At 34.2% G+C, this 21736-nt stretch overlaps 1 protein-coding gene across 2 annotated transcripts in view; it reads left to right on the forward strand.

Annotated features, from left to right (window-relative positions):
- Bmpr2 (bone morphogenetic protein receptor type 2) overlaps window positions 1-11392 on the forward strand; it is a 155388-nt gene extending 143996 nt beyond the window's left edge. The window contains exons 12-13 of one of the 2 annotated variants that reach the window (XM_047543183.1): window positions 1327-2606; window positions 3909-11392. In XM_047543183.1, coding sequence (XP_047399139.1) covers window positions 1327-2606; window positions 3909-4156 — 1528 coding nt within the window. In that variant the 3' untranslated portion in view covers window positions 4157-11392. Of the gene's footprint in view, window positions 1-1326; window positions 2607-3905 lie in introns of both variants that reach the window. The other variant, XM_047543182.1, reaches the window with a different exon arrangement.
- The last annotated feature ends 10344 nt before the right edge of the window (window positions 11393-21736 follow it).

Below are 21736 nucleotides of genomic sequence, written 5' to 3' on the forward strand. Positions count from 1 at the left end.
AAAATTTTAGCACTCTTTCTATTCTGCCATGATCATTATTTTATGTGATGTTTTTTTCCTTTGTTAGAACTATGAATTTTAGTTCTAAATTAAAACTTTTAAAAAATTCCTACAACTTGAAACTTTTAGACTGGCTCCTCTCTATTTCTTTGTTCCATATTCAGGGGGGAAAAGACTTTCCTATAAATTTTATCTAATTTTCAGAAAGGCAACCAGGAGTTACCAGAGAAAATTGAGATTAAAAATATACTTCATTATTGAATTATTTTCTTTGCTATTTTCTCTTCTCTTTTCTAAGAGCAATTTGTATTATGATCTATTTGTACTACTTATATATAGATCATTTCAGATATAAACTCTTAAATCAATAAGTCAAAGAAGGTAGAGACTAGTAATTCTAAATATAAATTCTCTCTACCTGAGGAAGGCTTGCTCCCATCTCTTTTCATTCTATATTTTCTAATATGCTATTGATACCTGTCTCAAGAGTCAGCTAAAACTTTTACATTAAATGTTTTTGAACTTTTTTGAATGGTAAGAAGAAACTCTTGATGTTCCACTTTGAACTTTTCCCCCCTCCTGTATTATTTTCAGCTTTACTCTCTGCATGCTACGTCTCATCTCCAGTCTCTACTATAGGTTCCCCTAAATCATAGTCCATTCTATATTCACTCTCATTCTAGGTTTTTATTTTATTGAATCTTAACCTCCCTACCTACTTAGCTTCCTTTTCTTGTGATTCTATAACAGCCTTTTCTTCTCTGCTTTCCTATCATTTCCCTTATAACTTCATCAGTCTTCCATTATAATACCTCTTTTCCTTATGTTGCTAGACTGCATCTCTTAATGGGAACTCTTTAAAACAACCTAATAGCATTATTTTTACCATTTGGCCAATAATTCAATTTATAACATGTTCTTTGAGTAAAGCAGTGGGTCTCAGGTGGGAGAATACAAAAGAAACATTAGCTATGGTTCCTTCTCTTATAAAACATAGTGTTTAGTTGTACAAGTATAGTTTGTAAAGGTATATTTGGTATGTTTTTAAATTATAGGGGATATTTTTAAATTAACTCTCAAACCAAAGTAATGAGCATCTGTAAAAATCTAGATTCACATAGATTTTTCAATAGGCTTAATTAATATAAAATTAGCATTTAGCAAGTTATTAATACTTGATTTTTTGACTAGACCTTTTAAGTAATATAGGTTGGCAGTAAAATGAAATGAAAAACAGCTCAACCTTTAAAATCAGAGGTTGTGCTTGAAGAGACTGTTTGTCATGAATGTACATTCTCAATGTCATACTTTTTTTCTTTCTTTAAGCAACCTATCACATAATAGGCGTGTGCCAAAAATTGGCCCTTATCCAGATTATTCTTCTTCCTCATACATTGAAGATTCTATCCATCACACTGACAGCATTGTGAAGAATATTTCCTCTGAGCACTCAATGTCTAGCACACCTTTGACTATAGGGGAAAAGAACCGAAACTCAATAAATTATGAACGACAGCAAGCACAAGCTCGAATCCCTAGCCCTGAAACAAGTGTCACCAGTCTGTCCACCAACACAACCACCACAAACACCACTGGCCTCACTCCAAGTACTGGTATGACCACTATATCTGAGATGCCATACCCAGATGAAACAAATCTCCATGCCACAAATGTTGCACAGTCAATTGGGCCAACCCCTGTCTGCTTACAGCTGACAGAAGAAGACTTGGAGACGAACAAGCTAGACCCAAAAGAAGTTGATAAGAACCTCAAGGAAAGTTCTGATGAGAATCTGATGGAGCATTCTCTTAAACAGTTCAGTGGGCCAGATCCACTGAGTAGTACCAGCTCTAGCTTGCTTTACCCACTCATAAAGCTTGCAGTAGAAGTGACTGGTCAGCAGGACTACACACAGGCTGCAAATGGCCAAGCATGTTTAATTCCTGACGTTCCACCTGCTCAGATCTACCCTCTCCCTAAACAACAGAACCTTCCTAAGAGACCTACTAGTTTGCCTTTGAACACCAAAAATTCAACAAAGGAGCCCCGGCTAAAATTTGGCAGCAAGCACAAATCTAACTTGAAACAAGTAGAAACTGGAGTTGCCAAGATGAATACAATCAATGCAGCAGAACCTCATGTGGTGACAGTCACCATGAATGGAGTGGCAGGTAGAAACCACAGTGTTAACTCCCATGCTGCCACAACTCAGTATGCCAATGGGGCAATACCATCAGGCCAGACAGCAAATATGGTGACACAAAGGGCCCAAGAAATGCTGCAGAATCAATTTATTGGTGAGGATACCCGACTGAATATTAATTCCAGTCCTGATGAGCATGAACCTTTACTAAGACGGGATCAACAAGCTGGCCATGATGAAGGTGTTCTGGATCGTCTCGTGGACAGGAGGGAACGGCCACTAGAAGGCGGCCGAACTAATTCCAATAACAACAACAGTAATCCATGTTCAGAACAAGATGTTCTTACGCAGGTTGTTTCAAGCACAGTAACAGATCCAGGGCCATCAAAGCCCAGAAGAGCACAGAGGCCCAATTCTTTGGATCTTTCAGCCACAAATGTCCTGGATGGCAGCAGTATACAGAGTAAGTGAAGGAATCATGTAATGTCTCCTATGTATCCTTTGAAGCCGTTTAGATAGCTACATAAAATCAGATTGTGTTCCAACTGGTGACTGTTTTCCTGTACCACTTGCAAAATAAAAATAAGCCATTTAGTTAGGCTTCAAAAGTAATTAGACTATAGGAAAGAAGAAAAAATTTTGTCCTCAATAATTAAAAGGTCAGTGTCACAACAGAAGGATTCCCAATTTAATATATGCTTTATGTGACTGCCGCTCTGTAATACAGTTCATACACTTATTATGAGCAGTTGGGATTAAGTAAATACCAGTTTAGCAGCTCTAAATAACATTATGCCGTTATAACTTTTGATACATTGTTACACATATTAGTGTATTATACCTATATTTTGTCTATTATACCTACATTAGGAAATCTTAAAAGTACATACAAATTTCAGAAAAGTCATTATGAAGAAACTATTAAAGTTATTCTCAATTGCTCAGTGTCATCTTTTTCAAGATTTATGTGTTGAATTCCTTCTATACTTATGGTTATTGTACTATGGGTTCCATGGCAATTTAAATAACAAGTTTATACTTGGCTTTTTGCCCTAAAGGGATTACAAAACAAGCTAGGAAAGCTTACTAAAATTTCTAACAATCATTATACAAAATGGTTTGTTTTTTAAACTGTCAACACATAAGGAAGAAAAAAATCTATCATGTTTTATGGTTGTCACATACTACAAAAAGGACTGTAAGAAAAACACAGGTCTCAAAAAACAACACAGCCCCTTGCTTAAGTGGCATGTATTATAGACCAGTTGACACACCCTTATTGTAGGATATCAATAAAACATTTTGCCAGGTATGGGAAGAGAATTACTGGAAAATTTGTACTATAAAATTTCTATCATTCTTCTGAAAAGTCTTATGTGTTTAGACACCTTTAAAATTTGATCTACTTTGAGCATTAAATGGAATGATTGTGTTTTACCAAATTGGGATCTCTTCCAAAACCAAAGAATTTGAGAATACAGCTAAGTACTTTGAATTTTCTCCATTTATACTTGCATGTTTTCTATATTTCATTCATTTCCCTACAGTTCAATCAGTTACAAAAATATTTGACTTAGAGTTTCAAAATGAGTTGGTTAAATTTTGCATAGAAAAACATTGCCTGGCATTGTGAATTTCAAGAAATGTCCGTTATCACCTTCTGCAGATATTGGCTTAACCTACTCTTGAAATTCAACCCTATCCCTTTACTTCTCAATATTTTCCTTATATATAGTTCATTTTTCCATACTTTTATTTTCAGTAGGTGAGTCAACACAAGATGGCAAATCAGGATCAGGTGAAAAGATCAAGAAGCGAGTGAAAACTCCCTATTCACTTAAGCGATGGCGCCCCTCCACCTGGGTCATCTCTACTGAACCACTGGACTGTGAGGTCAACAACAATGGCAGTGACAGGGCAGTTCATTCCAAATCTAGCACTGCTGTTTACCTTGCAGAAGGAGGCACTGCCACAACTATGGTGTCTAAAGATATAGGAATGAATTGTCTGTGAAATGTTTCGGAGTGAAATTATTTTTTGCATCATTTAAACATGCAGAAGACACTTAAAAAAAACTGCTTTATCCTCCTGTCAGCATCCCCTCCCACTCCTGCAACAAGGACTTGCTTTAAATAGATTTCAGCTATGCAGAAAAATTAGCTTATGCTTCCATATTTTTTAATTTTGTTTTTTTAAGTTTTGCACTTTTGTTTAGTCTCGCTAAAGTTGTATTTGTCTGTTATGACCACAGAATTATATGTGTGTGTGTATCAAAAGTGGTCTCAAAATATTTTTTTAAGAAAAAAAAAGCAAAAACATTGTATTGCTGATAATCAGTTTGGACCATTTTATAAAGGTCATTAAAACAGAAACAATTATGACAGGTTTGCCTGCAGTGGTGTCTGGTATCCATGTTTTATTTCTGGGCACAAGCTAGTTTATATGTTGATATGTTCTTGAACATATTATCTGTTGGACATTCTTTTCTCTTGTATTTTGTCTGAATGTGCAATAGTCTATAGACCACAAATAAGCTTTCTTGTAAGCTCTCTTCCTAATGGGACACACATTCTTCCATAATATGAACATCTTTCTTCTCCCATTCTTCCGTTTTTCTCCCCTATCTCCCATGCTTTTTGTACATCAGTTCTGTGACAGTGAATTTTGCACAGAAGAAAGCAGCTACCTGATTTCTTGCTTTCTCTCTCCTTTTGGAGAATGCAGAAACATTGTCTGAAAGGGCTCTATAGAAGGAACTACCAAAACCCATTTTGAAATGCCATATTCTTTAAACCTTCCAAATCTTAAACGTATCCTTCTGGGCATTTTAACAAGTATATTTGGTTCTGGTTTTGGAAGTTCACAAGAGAGCATAGAACAAAATACAAGAAATCAAATACTAGCCTTTACCTTTTAATTTTATTTTTGTATGCATATGTTCCATATTCATTTATTTAAGAAATACATTTTTATCAGAAAATCTTTAGAGTTAAACTTACATGGAGTTTTTAAATAAGTAGATGGTTAAGACATTATAGTTTTATAACCTTCATTCTCTGAATAGGCCACCTCTGACTCAAAGAAAATTACATTTTTTTTTTTTTACTTTAGCTTCAAAAGTAACTCATAGTTTTGAACCTGTAGTATCTTTTATTCTGTTCCCAAGCAAAGCCTAGTGGCTTTATGTGAAAATGATTCCTTTACCCATGACCTAAAGCACTGTGTAGAAGAACCATTCAACTGGCATGCCAAATCTCTGTGTCAGGAAGGATTATTGCCAAATTTAACCTTTCTTGAGTGGGCTGAGATTTACCCTCTCTCTTTGCAAAACTGTGTATTTCATCATTAATCCCCATTTCATAATTTCTCCTTTTACTAGTTTTTCACATAATCTTTGGTATGTAAGCAGAATTTATTATTTATGTTGCATTAGAGTACATCTTTTAGTGATAATATGCCCTTAAAATCATATCATTTTTAAAGCTTCCTTGCTTTTGTCATTACTGATAATCTTCTCTGAAGTAACAACTTCTGCATATTTTTTTTAATAAAGCACTTTCTTTCAAATAAGGGAATTTTTTTCTAAACAAATTATATTCTGTCAATTTAAAAACAGTTTTTCAGGTTCATGGAGTATTTAGTATAACATTATCTAATTAAGTTCTAAGATTTTTCTGGGAAATAAGAAGTCAAGAGGAAAACATAAATCCCCAAATTTCTGATGTAATTTCTTACCTCCTTAATAATATTTTCTCATTTATACTCCTGTCTTGAGCATTTAGTAAAAGACAGCTTAAATTTCCCAACTTGCTGTCCAAAACACCTGTGACTTACTTGTATATAAACCTTCTTATTGTCATCTGCTGTGATCTTATGAGTTAGAGATTACAACATTTATCATTTATTCAACTGGATTGCTGGATATAGGTCTTGATTCTTAGAATTAAGATTGTTTTTTAGTGCCCAGGATTTCCACCCTTTATGTTTTGTTGGACCTTTCTTGTGATTCAGACCCTTAACATAATTTTTAGTCTTCTGGCATGTAATTTTTTCATAAAGCTGTTATCTTTTATCTGTGTGACAAATTTTTGTTTGCACATGTTCCATATGTTCTTTCCCAGGAAATTTTCACTTAGTTCTCTTATCTTTAGTGTCCTTCAAATGCATTTCAGGATATTCTTTTCAAGCATTTGGGAGACAATTGAATAAAAATAAATTTTATTCCATCTCTAATTTGAAGCATTGAGGATAAATGTCTATTTGAGGTTTTAACTGATCTTTTCCTATCAGAAGAAGAGTTCTTACTATTTGGGCCAGTCCACTTTAAGTTTTTCAACATTTTTTAATGTTTAATAATAAAATGGTTTTAAAAATTAACTTACCTGGATTAAAATAACTCTGCATAGTTGTTCATTTCATGAAACATGTTTAAAACAATTTCTTTCCCCAGTAATTTTAGTCAACTGCTGAAAAAGTAGGAAAGGTAGAAAATGTAGATCATATTAAAATTTTTAGATTAAATTGTACATCAGACTTTTAGAATCTTTGTAATATATAAGAAGCAAAATCACTTTAAGTGACTTAAATTATATAATTGCTAATTTTATTCATGTGACAATAAATGTTTTTTAAAGCTGATATTTAAATGCTATCACAAAATTTTGCATGTAGAAAAGAATTTGGCTCTTTTTAAATCAAGGGCCATTGAATTTGAAAATATGAAAACTTATTTCACTGGATATTAATATAACTTAAAAGCATCATGCTAGGTAATCATAGTCTAATATCAGTTCCCTTAACAAAATTCAGATTGTATACCAGAATTAAATAATTGAAAGAACTTAATTTGGATTATGTTTACACTAAATGATTGAAATGTAAATCCTAAAACCTTTTTCTAAGTGCATAATTGTGAGAAAAAAAAAAAAAAACTTCCTGTAGAAAATATGAGAGGGCACATACAGAATACTGGGAAATAGATATCTATATCTATATATAGATATAGATATAGATATATTACTTTTAATTCTCACAGCAACCCAATGAGCTAACATTCCCACTTTAAAGATGAGGAAATAAAAGTTAAGAGAAACTAGGTAATTTCCCCAAAGTTCACATCTAATAACAAAGATGGGATTTAGCCTGTGTCTTCCTCTCTACATCTCTTATCCATAGCACACTGCCTATACACTGTATGACAGGTTGTGTAATTTACTGACATTTTGTAAGAAATTCAGTTATTATATGCCAGCACAATTGTGGTTTGTATATAAGCCAAACCAGACACCTTAATGATTTTAGCAGTTAGGCAACCATAAAATGTATAGACTTTATGCTTATTTTGCTTAAGATGTAATTACTAATTCAGAACAAAAATCAGTCTTAAATTTGCCATCTTAAAATAATTTCAAAAGAGGGGTGGGAGGGGAAAAATAATAATAATTTCACCTAACTCCTAGCATTCTTATATTGCAGAACTAAAGGTAAAGTAAATTTTAAGGGAAAACTGAAGGTAGCTTTGGGAACATTTTCCTAAAATAATTCTATACTATATTTGGAAAAATTAATTTAGCATAGAACTTCAATCTCATCAATCCTTTGAAGTTTTCAATCTTTGAAATTTCTGCATCTAATGACTTTAGAAAATTTGTTAATCCAGAAAAACTAATTGAATAGGATATGGGAAGGATACAAGGATAATATCTTTCATGGAGTAATCTAGTCCTTATGTGTATTTACTTGTCCTAGAAAATGTACATTGATTCTGAATATGAAAATAACTAGAAGAGAAGAAATTCTCAAGTAAGTATGTGTTTCAGTTAGAATTATCACAAAATTTGGCAAATATTTTTATGTAAATTACAAGTTTGTCTTCTAAGGCCAAATGGAATACAAGTTGGGTCACAACTATTATACTGAATTTTTAGTCTCTGTCAATATGTCTCTTGAAAGTCATTTTAAAAAATTGAAAATTTGAATAAACTTTTTGTTTCCTTTTTTCCATTGGAGATTGTTAATTCCTAGAACTTGATGTTACTTTATATTTCTATACCACGTTTTATAAATTTATGTCGAACTTACTACCAGTTATATGCAGGTTTATTTTACATAACTATTCACAGTTTGCTTTATATATCACCTTATCTTCTTAGCTAACTCCTAAAGTTATAATTTATGTACTCATTAATTTGATTATTTAGACCAGTCATTCTAGAAATTGAGTAATACCCTTCATACATCCCAGAAGTCTCTTTCAGACTGGGATATTTCTAAATATTCATAGCCTTGACTGGTAGTGGGTCCCCCCACCCAGCAATGAAGTTGCATTTTAACTTTGAGATTATGAACTATGCAAAGTTTGCCCCAAACTACCTACATGATCCCTTCCTAGATATATTCATTAAATAAATCTGGCAAATCACTGTTTGAACTAGTTACACAAAAGTTATTATCCAAAGAAGGCTTTTCTACATATTTCTAGATTAACATGAAAAAATACAATCACATAGTGCTCTAGTGTACCTACCCATTACTCTCCTTAAATTGCCACATGGTTTATGTCTGATTTACTCTGTCCCTCTGTTATCTGACTTACAATTTTATGTGTCAGAAAAGTTTTCCGCATGTCTATTCTGTCTCCCTCTTGCTTCATTTTTAATCCATTTCTTTACCCAGTAGGAAAAAAAGAACAGTGGTCATCCTCTCCAACATTGTTACTCTAGTATGCTTCAGATTTCTCAGTTAACACCTAAATCTCAGTTCTTCAAACAAAATTGTTTCTTTAGCCTTTCTTCCTCAGTTCTATTTTAATGACCTTATTTATATTTAAGAGCACATAAAATTATATTTTACATTCTATTCAAATTAATTACTCCGTTTAAGTAATAGTTCAGTAGTTTGATAGAATTGAGTTAGTTGTCATTTGACATTGGATTCAACCATCAGACCACCAGCAAAATCAGCCCTTAATTTTTATATTATCTAACATTTTCCCTTAAATTGCAGTTTTGTGATTTTATATTTTCATTAATTATAACTAAAAAGCCATGCATAGAGAATTGTATGTCATTTTGCCATTAAAATTTTTAACTTATATTGCAGTAAGCATAGTATTATGATTGAACCACGATGTTTTACATTTATTTGTATCAACTCATTGTGTTGAACACTAAACACAAGATTCATTTTTAAAAGCAAACCCTACAAAAATCAGGTAAAATCTATGAACATTTTTGTAGACCACTTTTGAAATACTTATCATTGTTTTGCAACATGGACTGGACTATAACAACTTTCCCTTAACTTCTAAGCGACTGATTAAAGTTGAGTGTTGCTGTATAAAGAAAAATGTAGAGAGTTATCTTATGGCAGTTACATTTGAAAGTAAATATTTAAGGAGAATTTATGCTGTGTATTAAAATTATGCCCCAAATAAGTCTTTCATATTTTTAAAAATTCCAATTCCATTATTAATGTGATGTTTGTAGCCTTATTATTAAACATTGTGAACATACGCATTTTATTTAAAAAACTTAATTTGAAACCCGCATTAAAATTTGTGTAAGAGAAGGAATCTTTAGAAATAAAATTACTTCATTAGGATGTTCAGTTTGTGATTGGATATTTAAGAAAATTACTATATTTAAAATTACAATTTTTTTTCAGTTTTAAAAAATACATGGATTTTCCCATTTTATTTGTACTTTTAGATTTCAAAACATTTTCCTGTTATAAAATCACTCTATAGATATAATATTACTTAAAAACTCAGGGCCCCTTTCATCTCTTCATATACTGAAAAAGTTCTGTTGGTAGCAAACTAGCAATTAGATCCAGTTGAATATTTAAAGTGTTTGTTGCACCGTTCATTTAACATCTCGTGTTATAATTTGACTTAATTCACATAAACGTAAAATCAGATTTCTTTCATCATAAAAATTTGCCCAGTTTGGTAATTACTGAATAAAAGGAATGACTCAACTAATTGGCTATATGTTACAGCAAATTTAGGCCTTAGAGTTGAAGTACTGGTTTAAACCTTTCTGTTCTTTGATTAAATGGCTGTCCATGATGGGACAAATCATTTTGTTTTGTTTTTTGATAACAAAGCAATTCCTCTGAGATATAATTTTCTTAAGAGGCAATTTAACATTATAAATTTTCTTCTAAAAATTAACTATTGAGTTTATAGCTTTAGTAATAGCTTGGATGATTCTGAGAGATAATCTATGGTAATCTATCACATTGTCAAAACCAAATAGAATTTTTCTTTGAATCAGATAAGCTCAAGTTCTAAAATGGTATACTGTGTTTAATTCTAGCAATGAAGTTGTTTTGTAATCAGTTTCTTGTCTCAGGATCCCCACCTTGTTACCAATCCTCTTACGTATGTAAAAGAAAATTATTTTTAAAGAAACTTAACAGTAAGAAAACTCAATTACTAAAAAATACAGTTAAAAGATTGTGAGACTCTGGTTTAACATTGAATTGCTTGACTTCTGTGGCTTTTCTTATTCTGGTCACATTTATTTATTTAAGTAATTTTTGTATGCCTTGTTATTTCATTTCCATAGAGATTATGTTGTATAAGTGTTTGTATAAGCTGGAATCATTCTTAGTTTTCTGTTGATAATTTTTCAAACGAAGATACATGGATAATTGTAAAATACACTAACTCCTAGGGTGTTGTAGTAGCTGAAACATGGAAATGTGTAGCTGCCATGCTTTTTCTGAATGGACAGGAAAGACATAAGCTACAGAGTATTCATTTCTGAGGATGCTTTTCTAGAAAAAGAAAGGCTGAAAAATAATGGCACTTCCTCAGAACCCTCTTTCTTGTTAACGGGTATCTTTTGTTGGTGTGTTTTGCTCTTACATTACAGATAGAATATCATATTATGAATTTATGAATAATTACTTTCAGTTATTTTGCTTTTGTATAAGCTGTCTGAGACCTTGCTATGCTGTATAAGTTGTGTTTGATGGATCAGTGTGAGTATGAAATAAAGCAAATCACTTTTCTTTTATATTATCTATGGATGCCACTATGAAAGCTGACATTAAGCCACTAAAGAGTTTTCTATGAATAAGTGTAAGTAAATGCTTTGATATATATAAACCTAAATAAAAAGATTGTATTGATACAAAGACATTGGAGAAGGAGATTTTAAGACAGTTATTTAGGTTTAAAAAGGCTTGCTGTAAAATGGTGCATTATTCCATTTATTAAAGATCATATTAATGACAACAGTAACTGTACTTTTTTATTTTATGAGGTCTTTAGAAATTATTATTTCTAGTATATTTTAGGTCTTTTGCACTAGAATACTAAATGTTCAACTAAGTGTGATACATTAAAAAACAAAACCTGAAGTTAGAATAATACATAGTAATTTATGGCCACCTACAGTATGCCAGGCACTGTTAGTTATTCTATCTGCATGGTAGATAATTTTCACAACAATCCTACAAAATATTTATTATTATCTCCTTTTTATAAATGAAAGAACCGAAGGTCAGAGAAATTAAATATCTCATCCAAAGCCACAGAGCTGTTAAGTAATGAGATCATTTCCCATTTTGCTGTGAACTATAGCTTTCAAGCTTTGTGAACTATAGCTTTCAAACTTTGTTTGTGGCAAGAAAAAAGTGAAAATGATTCAATAATAAGAGTAGTAAGAAACATACATGGAGTGATTGTAGGGTACTTAAAGCCACTAGGTACTCCATTCTCTCTGTTCATCTAATGTGGCTGTACTTCACATCATTAAGTAATCTTTTTTATTAGATCTTTGTATTTTTGGAAGGCTGCCTTTTTTTAAATTTAATTTTGGTTTTTGAGCAGGGTCTCCCTACATTGTCCAGCCTTGTCCCAAATTCCTGAGCTTAAGCAATCCTTCTGCCTGATCTCCCAAACACATGGGTCTACAGGTGTAGAAGACCTTCTTAAAATGGAATATAAGTAGTGCATTCCTGAAATTCCAGCTACTTGGGAAGCTGAGGCAGGAGGACTGCAACTTGGAGCCTGGGACTTGGCAAGACCCTGTCTCAAAATAAAAAGAGCTGAGGATATATCTCAATGGTAGAGCACCCCTGGGTTCACTCCCCACTATGCCAGACACACAGGGCTGGAGACGTAGTTCAGTGATAGAGTGCTTGCCTGGCATGCGTGAAGCCCTGAGTTATCTTGGCCTCTATTTTATAGTGTTTCTTAAAGGTGAAATTCTACATTTGCAACTTGTATTTTATTGGTATGACTTATTACTTGCTTTTTCAAAATTGAATACTTACTGCTATATTGAGAGATATCAGAAAGTATGTTCTAGTTCCTGCCCTCCAGGAACTTAAACCTCTTACGGAGGAGATAAAGTGCCTAACCAGGAAGTGGTTACTTCTAAACAAGGTGATATGTAAGTGCCCAAATAAACGGTAAACCGTGTGTTTGAAAAGCCAAGGAAGACTTCAGCTGAAGAAATGATTATTGAGCCAGGTCTTGAAAGGATGGGTGGGATTTCAACAGGACAAGTGAAGTAGAGACAAGGAAGAATTTGGACCAGAAATGAAGCAGACTAAGTAGAATTGAATTTTTGAAAGCTTTCCCTAGATAAGTCACCCAGAAAGAGAAACACCCAGTTTGTTCTCTTTGAATGAGTGCCTCATTAGATCAACTGGAACTAATAATCACCAAGTGTCATAGATAACCAGTTTAATAAACATTTATTTACTTCAAAATAAATAACTAGCCAGGTGTGGCACACATCTGTGATCCCAGTGACTCTGGAGGCTGAGGCAGGAGGATCACAAGTTTGAGACCAGCCTCAACAACTTAGACCCTGTCTCAAAATAAAAAGAACTGGGAATGTTGCTCAGTTTTAAAGCACCCATGGTTAGATCCCCAGTACCAAAACCAAAACAACAACAACAAAAACCCAACTGAGTAGTTCTGAAGTTGCATGAGATGTAAAGAGAATAATGTATCCTAGCAAACTAAGACATATGGGGCTGGCCTTTTCACTACCCTGAAAAAATGAGTATAGAGCAGACTTTGAAGGCCTGGATGGGAGCTGCACAGTGGTAGAGTGTGTGCTTCCCATGCACAAAGCCAGGGATTTGGTTCTCAGTACAGCCAAAAAACAAGATGTCCTAAAGTGGAAAATGGAGAGATGGCAAGAAGGTGGGGGTTCATTGCAGATCTGTGGTCTTCAAGAAAAGCCACCCTTCTCTTGCCAGGTGCTTCCTTCTCCCATCAACTCCTCAATCAGCCAGTTTAACTTCGCGGCTCCAGAAAGTTTTCCTTTGCTTACCTGCCTCCCCAATGATAGTGAAACTCATCAATCATTTATGTAAGATAGGGAAAATATGCTTAAAATCCTAAAGAAAAAAATAGTTAAGGAAACACATCATTCTCTTTCAATGTCATACAACTTCAGAACTACCCAGTTTTTTTTAAAGTTAACATTTCATTTATTTATTTTGAAGTAAATAAGTTTATTAAACTGGCTTATTTTTGACGCTTGGTGATACCCTATAGGAGTCATATCTTCTCACGTTTAAAAAGTGTAAGAAAAACAATTAAAAACTACTATATCTCTCTCCTCTTAATTCTCATTGTTTCTTCTTACCAGGTCATCAGGTTCAAGTTTATCTATCTGAAATTCCAACTTGTCTACCTGCAGTGGCTACATACCTTTGGAAACCTATCTTCCTCCATTTCCACTCTATTGTGTATAGCTATGTGTTTACTTTATTTCCTATACTAGATTGTCAGCCTTTTGCATCAAGAGGGAGTTTGATGAATTTTCTGTCTCTGAAGTACCAAAGTTTAATTGACAGATATGCTGACACCAAGTCTTTTTTTTGTTTACATTTTTAGAGTACATTCTCATTTATCCTGTATTAATCAGACTTCCTAGTTCATCTGGTTACTCTTTGTGCTTGAAAGTAATTTAATTTCAGGTCATTTCGTAAGTTAGTTTATGGGATTTGTGGCACATATGGGGGTTAAAATGTTATAAAACGATAAGCACTGAGGAAATGTGTGGGTGTTGCTGCCTGTGACTACAAAGAACTTTAAATAAACAAGCACCAGTACTACCTACATGCTGCATTCAGCACCATGGCTATAAAAAGGATAAGTAAGTTTTAAAACTAGCTCTATCAGTAAAATGTTTTTATCTTTTCTTTCTTTTTTTTTTTTTTAACTGTGTTTCACTTCTTACCTAACAATAAAATCACTCCTCAGGCGCCCAGCAGCAAAGCTGCACACGACTTTGACCACTAGGTGGCTCTCTTACTTCATGTTCTAATAACTGGAATTCTCCATTCTTTCCAAGGACTAACCATGTTATCAAATTAGATTTGTAATGTTTTCTTATTGATTATGAATACTCGGCAGGACAGACTTTGTCAAACCATTTATATTTAAAAAACCCAGTGCTTTCCACAGGCTAAGATGTGGCATAGGCAAAAAGCCTACTTGTTACTACTCTCCAGAACAGCACATATCCAAAACCAGGCCTTAATAAACATGATCTCAAGTGCATGTACAAATATGTAACAACAGATTCCACCATTATGTACAACTGTAATACACCAATAAAAAATATGGAAAAAAATAGCCAGGCATAGTGGCGCATGCCTGTTTTGCCAGCCTCAGCAACTTAGCAAGGCCCTAAGCAACTCAATGAGATCCTGTCTCTAAATAAAATATAAAAAGGGCTGGGGGTGTGGTTCAGTTGTTAGACACCCCTGGATTCAATTCTTGATACCCCCTGCCCCGCTCACAAAAAAGGAAAAAATAAACATGATCTCGATATCCTATGACTTTAGTTCCAAAATGAAATATAATTTACAATTTCTGACTCATTGGAAAAGGTATCTTTCGTGGAATTCTAGCATTTTCTAGGATTCTATTAGAGTTTAGCAGAGTTCTATAAAGACATTTTATAAATAGGTTTTAGATTTTTTAAGGTCGATTTTTGTCTTTGACTTTATCAATATTTATTATTTTGAGGAAACAATTTCTGATTATTATTTTCTCTTTAGTGTCTACCTTAAAATTGCATTTTACTAACATTAAGAATCATTGAAGGGACTGGGGTTATAATCATTGGTAGAGTGTTTACCTCGCATGTGTGAGGCACTGGGTTCGATCCTCAGCACCACATAAAAATAAATAAGTAAATAAAATAAAGATATGTCCATCTAAAATTAAAAACAAATATTTAAATAAAAAAATAATCATTGAAGAGTGATTTACTGTAACAGAATACCTGAGGCAATTATAATGACAGAGGCTTATTTTGGCTCACAGTTCTGAAGATTCTAGTCCAAGATTGGGCAGCTCCATTACTTTGGGCTTCTGGCAAGGGTACCATATCTTGACTGGAGCACACAGCAGAGCAAATCATTTATATCTCAAGCCAGGAAGAAGAGTAGAATGAAAGACAAGGATCCCACAATCCTCTTCAAGAGCATCCCCCTAACGAACTAAGCACCTCCTAGGAGGCCCCACCACGCAAAAGTTCCACCACCTCCCAGGGACACCATACTGGAGAACAAACCTTTAAACGTGGACCTTTGGGGGACAATCATCCAAACTATAGCATACACTCATCAGTGTTATTTTGTCTATTATAATACAGAAAGGTGTCATCTTTCTATTGCCATAACATTTTTGTGTCTTTGAGTTCCCATTAAGTTGTCTACAGATAGTAAATCCAGTTGCCCATAACCTGCTTTACTAAAGATGAAAATGCAGTAGGAAAGATTGAAACGTCACTGGTCTATCCTGATAAGCCAGGTGATCTCAAGTGATCAGGGGAGCATTGAGCTCCCAGAGCATATCTGACTCAGCAATTAACTTTTGTCCTAGGGGGGAAATCTCCATTCTTTCAAAGAGATTTTTACATAGAAATATTTTATATTTTCCAGCCCAAAGAGATCTGAAGAATTAAAAGAAGAAACCAAAACTAGGATTCCTCAATTCAATTTATTAAAGTTCTGGAAATAGCCTCTCCTAAGGTATGTAGGATTTGGGTTAATCATGCTCTATCTAGACCTTCCTCTCAATTACTTTTGATTTTCTCTGTTATTTACATAACTGACATAGAACAGAGAATACTTTAATCTCTATTCTTGAGGGAAAGAGTAGTATGATGAGCATAGTGCTAACCTCAGCCAGCCAGCTGTGTTTTGTTTGGCCTGCAGAATATTTAAAATTTGTTTTTATTCGAATACCTTCTAGGTGGGACCTGGTCTTTCCCCAAACCCAGCAACTCCTGATTTGTCATATTCGGCAAGATTTGCCCATTTATATTACCTTCCAAATCTTTTAAGCTTTTGGTTTGTATGTGCTCCAAGAAATTTCATCCCAGACATAACATGAATGTAAGGTCCTAGAGGAAATGCTTGGCATTTTGAAATGAACTTGAAAGAAGAGCCAGCCCTGAGTAAAGCTTTGAAGTAGGGGAGCTTGTTAGCTCTCTCTGCTTAGTGAGCACTGTTTTCTTCCATAGGAGTTCTCTGTTCCTCCAGTTGAAACCTTCAAATTAAAAAAATAAATAAAATATATATGTATGTAAATATATATATGTATAAATATACACATATCTATACATAAATATAAATACACAGACACACACACACATATATATATATATACATATATATATATATATATATATATATATATATATGACTACTTTTAATGAACCTATTATCCTTTCCCAGTACAGCACACTTTAAACCAAAAATAAACATTCAGGGGCTAGGAATGTAGCTCAGTGGTTGGGCATTTGCCTAGCATGCACAGGCTTTGGGTTCAATTCCCTACACCACTAAAAAAAAAAAAAAAGGAAAGAAAGAGAATATTCAATATATAAGCATCACCAAGCAAATAGATTCTCACAAATCACCCTCTTTTCCAATTTCGCTTAATTGTTTTTTTAGGAGCTTTTCTTTCTTTCTTAAAGCAATTTTAAAAGTAAGAAGAAAAGAAAAAGGAAAAAGGCTTGGATGGGGAAATTGTCAGGAAAAGCAGAGAAAGGAAAGCTGAGACAAAAGGAGTTTCCAGACAGCCATTCTGTTAGAATAGTGGGATTTGAGAGAAGAAGCATTTATAAATATTCACTCTAGTCAAGTCCCTTGCTTTCAGGCAAACTGAGCCAGGGCAGTGCAGAGCTGTGTGCCACTGGCCCTCTCAGAAACTTACCTCTGTGCCCATTGCCTTACTGGCACTTACTGGGACTACTCATACTCCTTCTCACCTAAACTTTTTCTGTATGTAACTTTGGGCTGTTTATTCTTTTAATTACTTCTGTCAAAGAAAAGAGCACGTGATATGCTTTTGTCTATTTTTTGTGATTTTCGTATTCGTTCTTTTTAGTGAAACATGACAGTAGAATGTATTTTGACATATCATACATACATGGAGTATAACTTCCCATTCTGGTGGTTGTACATGATGTGGAGTTACACTGCTCATGTATTCACATATGAACATGGGAAAGTGATGTCTGATTCATTCTATTGTCTTTCCCATCCCCACCCCCATTCTTCTCCCCACTCCTCCCCCTCCTCCAATCCAGTGAACCTCCACTCCTCCCCATCCCACCTATTGTGAGTCAGCATCTGCATATCAGAGAGAACTTTGGGCTTTGGTTTTTTGGGATTGGTTTATTTCACTTAGCAAGATAGTCTCCAGCTCTATTCATTTACTGGCAAATACCACAATTTCATTATTCTTTATGGCTGAGAAATATTTCATTGTGTATATATACCACATTTTCTTTATCCATTCATCTGTTGAAGGGCCCCTAGCTTGGTTCCACAGTTTAGCTATTGTGAATCGAGCTGCTATAATAAACATTGATGTGGCTGCATCACTGTAGTATGCTGATTTTAAGACGTTTAGGCAAATGCCGAGGAGTGGGATAGCTGGGTCAAGTAGTGGTTCCATTCCAAGTTTTCTGAAGAATCTCCATACTGCTTTCCAGAGTGGTTGCACCAATTTGCAGTCCCACCAGCAATGCATTAGTGTACCTTTTGCTTTTGTCTATTTTTAAAGTTAATGAAAAATCTCTCCTACAGTTTTCCCTTCTCCGAACTATAAAATCCCCTCCCACTTCCTTTTTAGCTCTTTCTCCTATATCATTCATATATGTTGTCTCACTTATTTATTGCTTAACTTTCTCTGATTTGTTTTCACCTAAACAAATCAAGTTTGATGTTTAGTAGATTCAAACTTTGGTACACCATGGGTAAGTTATGATTTCACTTTAGGAAAGGTTATTGATACTACTAATCCTGTTAAACTGGGTTTTCTAGACCAAAACATGACTAAGATTCAGGCTAGAATTCAAAAGAGTTAGAGTTAGTAAAATAAACTATTTATTGAGACGTAAGTAGTACAAATGTGTTACTTTATATCTCAAATTAGTGAAACACTACTAGCAATTATTGCTGCAAAATTTAGATCAACAAAGAATTTTGGAGGAAGGAATATTCTATCACTGACATTGTTTAGAATTAAAGACTTATAGTGATAATAAAATAGCCAGAATGTCATATAGTTAGAATTGTATAGTGTTTTGATATTTGCTTATTTTCATTAATAATATGCATTTAAAGAAAGAAGTGTGGCAGCTTTTTTCTATTTAGTACTAAGTAATATACCTTTGAATGGGTGTATCCCAGCTTTTTAATTCTTAAGTTGAGTTCTTAATTGCTTCCGAGTTTTGGCAATTATGAATAAAACTGCTGTAAACATCAGTGTGGATGGACATAGCATTTATACTCCTTTGGGTAAATAGCAAGGAGAGCAATCACTAGATTATATGTATGTTTAGTTTTAAGAAATCACCAAATCACCAGAGTGTCTTCTAAGGTGACTGTACCATTTTCTTTCCACCATTAATAAAGAAGAGTTCCTATTGTTCCACCTGTTCACCAGCATTTGAGCCCCAGCAACTTCGCAAGACCCTATCTCAAAATAAAAAATAAAAAGGACTAGGGATGTAGTCAGTGGTAGAGCACCTCTGAGTTCAATCCCTAGCAACACACACACACACACACACACACACACACACACACACACAAATTAAGTTTAAGATCTTAACTTGTTTTTTGTTTTTGTTTTTTTCCTCTGAAAGAGGTTCTCACTGTGTTGCCTAGGCTGGCCTCTAGTTCCTGGGCTCAAGTGATCCTCCTGCCTTAGCCTCCCTACTAGCTTGGACTCTAGGTGATTTAGATATTAATCTTTTTTTTTTTTTTTTTTCTTTGCAGTATTGGTGGTTGAATGCAGGGCCTTGCAGATGCTAGTCAAGTACTCTACCACTGAGCAATATAATCCAAGCCAAGCCCCTTCTTAACAATTTTTTAAAAATCTTTTTTAGTTGTAGATGGACACAATACCTTTATTGTATTTATTTTTAAGTGGTGCTGAGGTTCAAACCCAGTGCCTCACATGTGCTAGGCAAGCACTCTGCCACTGAGCTGAAACTCTAGCCACCCTTCTTAATTATTTTTAAGTGTACAGTTCAGTGATATTAAAGACATTTATAATGTTGTGCAACCATCACTGCCATCTGTCTCCATAACTCTTTTCACTTCATACAACTAAAACTCTAGCTGGGAGCATATGTGAACACCTGTAATACCAACAATTTGGGAGGCTAAGACATGAGGATCACAAGTTTGAGGCCAGCTTCAGCAACTTAGCTAGGCACTGAGCAACTTAGCACGATCCTGTCTCAAATTAAAAAATAAAAAGGAAGGGTTGGGAATGTAGCTCAGTAGTAGAACATCTCTGGGCTCATTCCCTGGTACAGCAAAAACAACAAACAAAAACAAAATCAAAATAAACTGAAACTATGCAACAATTTAATTTTAATTCAGTCCAATATGGAAATCTTTTAAAAATATGTTTTTACTTGTAGATGGACACAATACCTTTACTTTTATGTGGTGCTGAGGAGCAGACCCACTGCCTTACACATACTAGGCAAGTGCTCTACCACTGAATTATAACCCCAAGAATACTTGTGTTATGTTAGTCTCTTTTCCCCTTTTTAAAAGTATGTATGTACCTCAACATCATAAAAGCTATATATGCTAAAACCAAGGCCAACATAATTCTAAATGGAGAAAAATTGAAAGTATTCCCTCTAAAAACTGGAACTAGACAAGGATGCCCTTTTTCTCCACTTTTATTCAACATAATCCTGGAAACTCTAGCCAGAGAAATTAGACAGAAGAAAGAAATTAAAGGGCTTTGAATAGGAAAAGAAGAACTCAAACTATCACTATTTGCCAATGACATAATTCTATATTTAGAAGACCCAAAAAACTCATAAATGAATTCAGCAAAATAGCAGGATATAAAATTAACACCCATAAGTCAATTGTGGTTTATACATCAGTGATGAAACAACTGAAAGAGAAATTAGGAAAACTATTCCATTCACAATAGCCTCAAAAAAATTTGGGTAATCAGTCTAACAAAAGAGGTGAAAGACCTCTACAATGAAAATTGCAGAAGACCGAAGAAAGAAATTGAAGACCTTAGAAAATGGAAAGATCGGGGCTGGGGAGATAGCTCAGTCGGTAGAGTGTTTGCCTTGCAAGCACAAGGCCCTGGGTTCGATCCCCAGCATCCAAAAAAAAGAAAGAAAGAGAAATGGAAAGATCTCCCATGTTCTTGGATAGTCAGAATTAATATTGTCAAAATAACCATACTACCAAAAGCACTATACAGATTTAATGTAATCCTATTAAGGTTCCAATGACTTTCTCCATAGAAATAAAAAAAGCAGTCATGGAATTCATCTGGAAAAAGGGATACCCAGAATAGCCAAAGCAATCCTCAGAGAAAAAAGTGAAGCAGGAGGCATCACAATACCAGACCTTAAATTATATTTACAGAGCTATAGTAACAAAAACAGCATGGTATTGGCACCAAAACTGACATGAAGACAAATGGTACAGAATAGAAGACACAGAGACAAATCCATGTAAATATAGTTATCTCAGACTAGACTAAGGTGCCATAAACATACATCAGAGAAAAGATAGCTTCTTTAATAAATGTTCTGAGAAAACTATAAATCCATGTGTAACAGGGAAAGTGGGGGAAGGGAGGAGGTGGGAATAGGAAAGAGTAGAATGAATCGGACATCGCTTTCCTATGTTCATATATGAATACATGAGCCGTGTAACTCTATATCATGTACAACCACCAGAATGGGAAGTTAGACTCCATGTGTGTGTGATATGTCAAAATGCATTCTACTGTCATGTATCTCTAAAAAGAACAAATTAAAAAATCTAAAAAATGAATGTTTGTTATTGTAGAAGCAATATGTATTTTTAATGAAAACTTGGAAAAACATGTAATTATCATTCTTTAAAAAAGAGGAAAAACCTATGAAAGATTCTGGCCTTGTTGGGCATGGTGGCACATGCCTGTAATCTCAGGGCTTCAGATAATGAGGCAAAGATAACAAGTTCAATGTCAGCCAGGGCGATTTAGTGAGACCCTATTTGAAAATCAAATAAAAAGGGATAGGGCTGTTTGGTTTCAGCACCAGAAGCAAG

This window comes from Sciurus carolinensis, chromosome 3, assembly GCF_902686445.1.
Source record: "Sciurus carolinensis chromosome 3, mSciCar1.2, whole genome shotgun sequence".
Taxonomy (NCBI): domain Eukaryota; kingdom Metazoa; phylum Chordata; class Mammalia; order Rodentia; family Sciuridae; genus Sciurus; species Sciurus carolinensis.